The 10,704-nt window shown below is 38.8% G+C and overlaps 1 protein-coding gene across 1 annotated transcript; it reads right to left on the reverse strand.

Annotated features, from left to right (window-relative positions):
- Positions 1–733: 733 nt before the first annotated feature.
- Positions 734–1,285, reverse strand: LOC129250753 (uncharacterized). Its single transcript, XM_054890351.1, has one exon. It carries the CDS (start codon positions 1,271–1,273, stop codon positions 734–736), a length of 540 nt encoding a protein of 179 aa, XP_054746326.1. The 5' UTR covers positions 1,274–1,285.
- Positions 1,286–10,704: the final 9,419 nt, after the last annotated feature.

Genomic DNA, 10,704 nt, shown 5'->3' on the forward strand with positions numbered 1-10,704 from the left:
TTGCCGCTGGAGCAGTTGTTCACAGGCGAAAAAACGACGTTCAACATCCCTCGGTTTTAACTCATAAGGAACCCAAGTCCCCTGTTTCTGAATCATTCGCAAAGCATGCAATTGCTTGGAGCTCTTCTTGCGTTTGACACGGATCCTCATTGAGCAATGCCTCCAATTCAGCGTCTTCGAACGTTTTTGGTCTTCCTTCACGCGGACGGTTATCGGAATTAAAATCACCGTCTTTGAAGCGACGGAACCAATCTCGGTACGTTGTTTCACTTAAAGCAGCATCTCCATAAACTTTTTGTAGCTCTCGATGGGCTTCAACCGCCGTATTTTTCGAATGAGTGAGGAAAATCAACACTTCCCGCAAATGACGATTATTCGGCACAAAATCAGACATTTTCACAAAACCAAAAGTATATGATACCAAAACAAAATCACTAATGTGTCGAAGCAGTTTGTTTACCATATGTCTAAACTTGGTTTATGACGTTTAGGTTATGTTAAAATCGACTAGCACACACTACTGGCGGCATCTATTAACAAACACCTAATAATTACAAATCTTTACTACAACACAAGCAAAAAGCCGAAGAACATTACTTTTGCAAAAAATGAAATCACTCAAATTTAAAATTTTTTAAATCTATATGCTCTTCATCATTATCCCACCGTAAATTCACCATATATATCATTATCATAATTAGGTGTGCTTCGATTATATCGAAAACAAAAGCAATTACCTTTTAACCTTTTCCAAGAACATTTCATAGCGTTCTGTTGGTGTGGCTCGCTTCATTTGGAGTTTTGACTGTTGACTTTGCAGAGTTGAAATCGATAGTTTTTTACTTAATTTTTCAATATATTTGCCTTTCCACTGCCGTCTAGTGTTTTTTGCATCGCTGTTGTTTGATTTTGCCAATTTGTCTTGAACGGAAATCCCATCGCTTTCATTTGAGACTTTTTTTTTACTTATTGTGCTCAAAATATGACCACCAATGGAATCAGTATTTTTATTGATATTGAAATTGTCCTTATTTTTGACGCTATTGCCCTTGTCATACAGCTCCTGTTGTCGGCCATATTCCCCGGTGGTTTCATCGATGCTTTGACTATTTTTTGTCGCATTATCTAAAGTAACCGGATGCATAACATTCGGCCAGGTAAAATTTTGATTGCGTAACTCCACTAACCAGGTTAAACTGGTAAGATCGCGCTCATCGTCCGATTCATTCATACTGGGTGTTGGATTGTTGCCACTCGTGCCAGACATAGTCATTATTGACCTTATTCTTCGTATTTACGGCACTAAAATGAATTTTAACTGCTGCTAAAACAATGAGAAATAGTAGTAATAAGTACAGATAGATTACGATAGTTCGATTGCATGTTAGTTTTTATACAAGACAAGTATTTTCAGAAAATGATCGATCTTTAAGAATTAACTGACGTCCTATGCTTCAACTAGGAGTTAGAGGATCCTATATATATATAGGGTGATCAGATTGGAGGTACTTTTCCCGGTATGATTTTTTTGACAGATCAAGATTTAAGAACAGCCATCCATTGAAAACAACCGTTTGATGCGGCCTATGGACTGGGGAAATCATGGGCCCATATTTCTTCCAAGACGAGGCTGGCGCCAATGTAACTGTGAATGGCGAACGCTATTACGCCACAATAAACAACTTTTTGATGCCGGTAATTGAAGTCCGTGATCTCCACAACATTTAGTTCGAACAAGACGGCGCTACTTGCCACACAGCCCCTGAAGCAATGGATTTACTGTGTCGTCTTTTTAACTTTTCTTGAGTAATTTATTTTCGTCTCTGACCAGTGGATTGGCCACCAAGATCATGTGATATCACACCTTTGGACTTTTATTTGTAGGGGTATGTAAAGTCTACATATATTTTTTGTGGATAAACCAGCTTCGACTGAGGCATTGGAAACCAACATGACTAAAGTTATTAGATACCGACCGAAATTCTCTAGCTATATATATATGGGGCGTTCCACGTCAACCGGACCAAAGCTCTGTCCAAAATTCTATGGGATGAAAATAATCATATAATATGTCAAAATACTCGTAAACTCATGCCCTTTCAATTGCAAAGTGGCAAATTTGAAAATTCAAAATGGCGTCATTACTGTGTCACCTCAAAGACACTAAATTCCAAAATTTGCAAATATATCGATCAATTACTTTTAAAAATAGATTCAAAAATGATGACTCATGATATATTTGAATGTTTTTGGGGTCGCTGATGACGAATCCGATGTCAGTTTTTCAAAATTCAAAATGGCGGATCCAATATGGCGGACATTTTTCGAAAATTTTTTTTGATTCGCTTGAAACTCATCACTTGGGGGTTTTCGGGGTCGCTGATGACGAATCCGATGTCAGATTTTCAAAATTCAAAATGGCGGATCCAATATGGCGGACATTTTTCGAAAATTTTTTTGGATTCGCTTGAAACTCATCACTTGGGGGTTTTCGGGGTCGCTGATGACGAATCCGATGTCAGTTTTTCAAAATTCAAAATGGCGGATCCAATATGGCGGATATTTTCGAAATTTTTTTTAATTTGCTTAAAATTTGTTACTCCGCTAAAGTCAATGGAGAAAAACGATTATTACAAAAAAGACTCTTGCTTACCGATATTAAAGTAATGCATGCAGAATTTAAGGAAAAATATCCTGATTTGCCGATTGGCATGTCAAAGTTTGCTGCTTTGAGGCCAAATTGTGTTTGTGCGGGATCGGCTGGCACTCATAGCGTTTGCGTCTGCTTAATTCATCAAAATTTTAAATTAATGATTGATGAGTTGAATTTTGAAAAACTGGCACCTGATTCAGACCTTTTAATTAAAAATTATAAACATTGTTTTAATTTTGTTTTATGTAAAATTCCTCAGCCCTCTTGTTTTCTTTTAGAATGCACCTCATGTCCTGGAATTGAAACCTTTTTAAATAAAGTGTCAACTGCTTTAGAAGCTAATGAAATTAGTGAAATTATTTGTAGATCTTGGCAATCGACTGATAGGTGTACTCTGAAGAAAATGTTCTTTTCCTCAGAAGATTTTATAGGAGAAATGTCCACTCAGTTTAAGAAACTTTTAGCGCATCATTTTATTGCTAAGAGGCAGTCTGAGTACTTTCAGGAAAAAAAATAATCTTCAAGACGGCGAAGTAATATTGCATTGTGATTTTTCTGAAAACTATGCTTATTTCATTATAATAATGATCAATGCACAGTACATCCTGCAGTTTTCTATTACAAGGAATGAAATGAAGCACCGCGGTATTGTTTTACTGTCAGACTGTACAACGCATGATACTGCAGCAGTTTACATATTACAGCAGACAGTAATACCGGAAATAAAGAAAGTATGCCCAAATGTTAAAAAAATATACTATTTTACTGACGGGGCTAAACAGCACTACAAAAATCGGTACCAAATAATAAATTTAATAAACCACGAAAAAGATTTTAATGTAAAGGCTGAGTGGCATTTCCATGCAACTGCTCATGGGAAAGGAGCATGCGATGGCGTTGGAGCAGTTTTAAAAAGAGAAGCAACGCGTGCCAGTTTACAACGTAAACCTCAAGACGCCATTTTGAATGCCAAAGCTCTTTTTGATTGGGCAAAAGAGCACATTAAATCGATTCAATTTTTTATTTATTCAAAACAGCAACATGAAAAAATGAAACGTTCGCTAAACAAGAGATTTTCCGCGGCACCTTCTGTAACAAAAATCCAATCAGCACATTGTTTTATAGTTACACCACATAATAAACTCAACGTTTATAGGTACTCGAATGACCATGAACCGCTCGCCATTGTCCAATATTAATCAGCCGTTTTGAAATATAAAACCATTTAAAGAGAGTTACTATCAATCAGCCCTTTTCAGAGCTAATAAATTAATTAAAACACCAAAAAATAAACCTTTAATCAGCCCCTTTCAGGGCTAATAAAGTAGCTAAAACACCAAAAAATAAATCATCAATCAGCCCTTTTTAGGGCTATAAAACAACATTGATTTGACATATTGGATCCGCCATTTTGAATTTGAAAAACTGATATCGGATTCGTCATTAGCGACCTCGAAAACCCCCGAGTAACAAATTTTAAGCAAATTAAAAAAAATTTCGAAAATATCCGCCATATTGGATCCGCCATTTTGAATTTTGAAAAACTGACATCGGATTCGTCATCAGCGACCCCGAAAACCCCCAAGTGATGAGTTTCAAGCGAATCCAAAAAAATATTCGAAAAATGTCCGCCATATTGGATCCGCCATTTTGAATTTTGAAAATCTGACATCGGATTCGTCATCAGCGACCCCGAAAACCCCCAAGTGATGAGTTTCAAGCGAATCAAAAAAAATTTTCGAAAAATGTCCGCCATATTGGATCCGCCATTTTGAATTTTGAAAAACTGACATCGGATTCGTCATCAGCGACCCCAAAAACATTCAAATATATCATGAGTCATCATTTTTGAATCTATTTTTAAAAGTAATTGATCGATATATTTGCAAATTTTGGAATTTAGTGTCTTTGAGGTGACACAGTAATGACGCCATTTTGAATTTTCAAATTTGCCACTTTGCAATTGAAAGGGCATGAGTTTACGAGTATTTTGACATATTATATGATTATTTTCATCCCATAGAATTTTGGACAGAGCTTTGGTCCGGTTGACGTGGAACGCCCCATATATAATCTATAATTGGCGCGTGCACCCTTTTTTATGTGTTTGGCCGAGCTCCTCCTCCTATTTGTGGTGTGCGTCTTGATGTTGTTCCACAAATGGAGGGACCTACAATTTTAAGCCGACTCCGAACGGCAGATATTTTTATGAGGAGCTTTTTCATGGCAGAAATACACTCGGAGGTTTGCCATTGCCTGCCGAGGGGCGACCGCTATTAGAAAAATGTTTTTAATAATTTGGTTTCACCGAGATTCGAACCAACGTTCTCTCTGTGAATTCCAAATAGTAATCTCGCACCAACCCATTCGGCTACGGCGGCCGCCAGCTAGTCATTCAAAATTGGTGCTTACGGATGGCCAAATTACGGTGAAGTTGCGGCCAACATTTGAAAGGGATTGTCCTTAAAAAATAAGTGCCATGAATGGTTCGACGCAAAAAAAATTAAGATTGTCAGATGAATTCTAATTTTCGTTATTTTATTTTATTTTGAAATCCGATACCCTTTAAATTGATCACCCTTTATTGCAATCGTCCAAAATGGTTTCACAAATGGAAAGAATGTTGTTGCACAGATCGAAAGAAATAAAGCCTTTGTCTTTTTTTCCATCACCTTACATCATCTTCACTGTTAGCCTAGTACGGAGATTAAGTAGGTGCCGCAAAAAAAAGAATAAACCTGAGTGAAAGCCCTAGGGACGAAAGATGTAAGGTGAACACCCCTGAAAGGGGATTGACCCTTACGTTGAAAATCTAATGTCGATACCGACCCGTGCAACGCTTAAATGACTATGACTTCAAACTTACAACATGGAATATATTGACTACGCTACAACCTGGAAAAAAGGCTGAAATTGCGGATGACGATATGTACATATATAAAATTGCAAGGTAGATTTGAGATCATATGTTATCTATTATAAATATTTCTTTATTTATTAATCGTCTAACAAGATGCTTACAGACTATAAGATAGATAACATAGATACAAACGAGGAACTTATGACAAGAGTAACTTCTTAAAAGTAAACTTAGGGTAAAAAAAATCAAAGTTAAAGAAGAAGAATAAGCATTAAATAGAGCTAGTTTCCTTCTGAAAGGAGCATTCATAACATAAACAGTTTAATATCAAAGGCAAAACACATCGACAACAGAACACGCCTAGACTCTAAGGGCATTAGATTTGTTAATAAGCAATGAGAGCGATAGGACGGAATGCGATCAACAAATTTCATCGAGCGCAAAGCAAAGCGCACAAAAGCTCTCTGAACATACTCTAATATAAATATAGACTTGACGAAACGGTCTCCAAACGAAAACCGTATATTCTAACCTGGACCGAACTAAGGACGAGCACAATAGTTTTAGAGTATAGGGATCAGAAAACGAAGAACTAACAGGCTAACATTACGAACGATTTCGCTCGAAATAATATAGTTTATGTGAGTGGTGAAATTGAGCTTGGAGTCAAAATAAACACCCAGGTCTTTGAACTGTCTTCAGCGACGAGTTTGAGATGCAGTAAGATGTTGGAACAATATTAAAAACTTTCGTATACGAAGTATACCCATTTTGGCAAGGTCGGTTGCATTAAATGCTCTACGGACAGTGACCAACTCCTTCCGAGCATACTCTTAGGACCTAATAATGAACCATAATAAAAGACACAAAAAGAAGGAATAAACCAAATTAGTTGACCACATTGCAATAACAAAGGACAATAGAGAATTGAAATACCGGATTCCAGGACAAATTGCCTTCGACTCGCACGACAACAGACTGTTGGCCTCAAGTCAAGAGTCCTTAACTAGCGTTCAGGATCTCGTCAGACATACCACACCTGAATCGCATGCAGATTTAAAGTCCAAAACGGCTACAGTTCGCAGGATAGTATTAAGAGGAGTACGCCTGAAGTAGTTATAGCCTCTACCTCCAAAGCAGCATTGCAGTCAGAAAGTCCAGAAAAAAAGAAGTCAATGTGCATGATTATGAAGCAACGGTACCAAAAGGCTGTCTACATGTTGGACAAAATAGCCAAGAACGCAGCAGCTGGTATTGTACATGAACGTGACCAAATCGACAAGCAAAGGTACGAGGCGGTGATCGAGGAGTACAACAAGTGTTCGGAACGTACACCCGCGCCAACCACTAACGCATGTAGCCAAGCACAAAACAGGAATCGCTCTCAGAATGAAAGCGGCAATGCCCATCCCAAGAAACCGAAAAAACGGGATGAGCACCAAGGCAAAGCTCCAGCAGTCACGAGCCATTTCAGCGAGGTTCCAAGAGACCACTTACAGGTAGCAATCATAGATCAGAATACCAAAACACCGCAGTCTATTCAGCAACATTATGTGGATATCGATGTGGGAATGTCTCGAATCGTAATGAAGTACGTACTTGACGATCCCGAAAGTCCTCAACCGGAGTTTGTTTCATCGGAAACCTTTAGGGGCTATTAGGTAGTCACATGCATAGATAAATTCTCTCTGAATTTTCTCGCTGGTAGTGTTGCTAAGATAAGTGACACGGAAGATATTCAGGGCGTTGCAAACCCAGAAGAAGACAACACAGAGGAGGTCGCGAAGGTCAGCTGCTGATGCACGTGAATATCACCGACGACAGGAAACATTTGAAAGTGCAGATTAACCTGAAACATTCACTAGCAGTTTAGGGGCCTTGGATAAACCATGTCAAAATCGCGGGGCTCAACAACAGTGCGTAGAATCTTTTCGATAAAAAAGAGCTAGATAATCATCGACTATGTATTTTTATCTAGATTGGTATAAATGCTTACCTATGCTCCAATTACAGCACATCAGATATCACGGTAGTAAAGATAAAAGAAGCCGGATTCCAAAATCTCGTTTTGATTTCGGCATACGTGCCTCAAGACTCGTGAGTCACTACTTAACTTTATTCTATATACTAATCTCAGTATATGTAAAAGAGGTAACAAGCCGGCTTTCATCTTCCCAAATTCAGATAGTTTTCAGGGATGAGAGGAAGTCCTGGATCTTACGCTGTTGACAGAGCACAATAGTGTGTCCGTGGAGAATTGGATTGTATCAGATAGTATATATATATATTATATATTAATGTCTGATCACTGGTTTATACAATTGAACCACCAAGGCAGATCCTACATTTCCTCCATGTTTAGAAAACCGAGAAGAACAAACTGTGATGAATTCTTTAGGATGTCGAATCGCAAACTAGGGAGGGGATACACTCGGCGGCCGATTTGGATAAGAAGGTAAGCGTGTTTAATGGGGTTCTGAATGAGGCCTTCAGGAAATCCACACCAATTAGTGTCTTCAAGAGCTAATCTCCACCAACGGAACAGCGAATTGAGAAAACTAAGAGACACATTCAGGTCCGTTTTTAACGAATGTTATGTGACCTGTGTTCGTCAGCCGTACTATGAGGAACGGAAAAAATACAAGAAAGAAAGCTAAAGCTGAGTCTTGGCATTCTTATTGCACCTCAATAGAAAACTTTAGAGAATATGGAAGACTGAGTAAGATATTGTCTTAAGAGCACTCCAACCCTAATTTATTAGAAGTGAGGCTGAGTTGTGTCCAGAGGCACTCAGAAGGCGAGATAAATTCAATAGTAGATACAGAGAAGATTGTATCTTCAATAAAAAGTTTTGAACCATATAAATCAGTTAATCTAGATGACATCATGCCAATTATGCTTCAAAACCTTCAGAAGCACATTTAGATCTGGCTCTTGAACATCTTCAAAGCATGCCCTCGCCGCACTTATATTCCAGAAAACTGGAGAAGAGTAAAGGTAGTATTCATGCCCAAGATGGGTAAGAAGAAACAAGAGGTAGGGAAGGTCTTCCGACCGATTAGTCTTACCTCCTTGCTCCTTAAAACACTAGAAAGAATCACCGATATACACATTAGATCTTTAACAAAGAGAGACCTACTTTCGAAAGGGCACCACCCTTATATGAAGGGTAAATTCACTCAAAGAGCTCTTCAATAATTGATTGGAAACATTGAAAAATCCCTGCAATTCACCATGGCGGCCTTGCTAGAGATAGAAAGTGCCTTTAACAATATATCAGTCGAAACCATAAACGATTCGCTAGCAAATTTCGGAGTCAATTCAAAACAGAATTATCCTGGCATTAAGTGCAGATGCTACGTTCACCCAAATTGTGAGAAGAGGTACTCCACAGGGTGGGGTCCTATCTGCACTTTTATGGGAGAGGAGGGGGAGTGAAAGTAGTCGCGTATGCAGATAACATCGCGATCCTTACAACGGGCCTATTTACTTCTACTTATAGTGAAATACTAGAACGAGCTCTGGGAATGCTAAGTAAATGGGCTACAAGCAGTGGTCTTAAGGTCTCAACCCAGATAATGTAATATAGTTTACTAATAAAAGCAAGATATCACAGTTTAGCTACAAACAGTTGTCTTAAGGTTAATCTTAGCAAAACCCAGATAATGTTGTTTACAAATAAAAGCAAGATATCACAGTTTAAACTACCGTCAATCTATGGTGTTGAAATTCCGCTTTCAGACAGAGCGACTTATCTAGGAGTAGTGCTAGATCCGAAACTGGGTTTTTAAGCCTAAAGTCACACTTTGGATGTATACCGCCATAGTAAGACCGATTTTGATATACGGAGTATTGTATGGTGGTCCGCATCAAGCAAACAGTAGGTACAACGTTAGACAGATAAATAGCGTACAACGAGCAGGATTAAACTGAAGTTATGAAATGATGTCTAGTAGAGGCACGGAATGTCATACTGAACCTGTTACCAATAGATTTGCAACCACGACTAATAGCAGCAAATACCGCCTTCAGAATCACAGAGGGTGGTTGTTAGAATCCTAGAGTGTTTGGTTATAGTGCTATTCTTGATAGTCGGAAGATAAGCGGCAATCCATCAGATTGTATTACCGCCACCCTAGAATTTAAGGTAATGTTCCCATGCGAAAGGAATGGGAGTTAAATTCAGTAGTCAAGGAAGATACCACCGAAAAAATTGTCGGACAATTCAAAGAAGAATTAAATGTACTCTCATGTGAGTACCTGGCCATAGGCACGTAGAAGGAAATGAGAAAGCTGATGAGCTGACAAGACAGGGGGTTTCCTCTAGGGTATCCGAAGTGGTAGCAGTATGCTGCCCCCGAAGCGTCTACAAAAGGGACATCTTTTTGCAATTCCAGAAGCAGGCTGTTGACAGATGGACCAACACCGAAACCTGCAAAATAGCCAGAGTACAACATGTTGAGAACTGACAAGCTGTTACGAAAGCCAAGAACAGACATCTTTATACGAGGGGTACCTTTTATATGTCGGGATTAGAGAACAAAAACAAATTTTAATCATCGAAAATCGCTTTATTGTTTTTCAAAATATTCTCCATGAAGATCTATACACTTTTGCACGCGTTTGAAACAATTGTCGAAGCACTTTTGCCACTCTGAATGAGGTACCTCCAAAACATGCATTCCGAATGCCGCAACCGCTTCTTCAGGTGTCGAAAAACGTTGACCTCTCAGTTTGTTTTTTACGTACGGGAATAAAAAGAAGTCATTCGGTGCCAGGACTATACGGCGGATGACCCATTAATTCGATGTTTTGGGTGCTCAAAAATGTAGTTGTTTCAGCCGATGTGTGAGAGCTCGCATTGTCCTGGTGAAGAGTGATCCGTCTTTGGCGATTGGTTTTCCTAATTTCTTGGAAGACAACTTGCAAACAAATGGTTGTGTACCACTCAGAATTTACTGTTCTGCATTGTTCTAGTGGTACGGTTGCGACATGTACAGTTTTTCCGAAAAAACAGGCGACCATTTGCTTGGAAGTGCTTCGTGCGCGAACGACTTTTGTTGGATTTGGCTCATCTTGAAACACCCATACAGTCGACTGCTGTTTACTTTCGGGCTCATACGCGTAAATCCATGATTCATCACCTGTCACGATGTCATAGACGTGTTTCGAAGCCCCGCGATCGTATTTT

This window comes from Anastrepha obliqua, chromosome 6 (genome assembly GCF_027943255.1).
Source record: "Anastrepha obliqua isolate idAnaObli1 chromosome 6, idAnaObli1_1.0, whole genome shotgun sequence".
Lineage (NCBI taxonomy): Eukaryota > Metazoa > Arthropoda > Insecta > Diptera > Tephritidae > Anastrepha > Anastrepha obliqua.

Bases quoted from the DNA above. Each gene is read 5' to 3' on its own strand.
- LOC129250753 (XM_054890351.1), bottom strand. From the start codon at position 1,273: ATGACTATGTCTGGCACGAGTGGCAACAATCCAACACCCAGTATGAAT.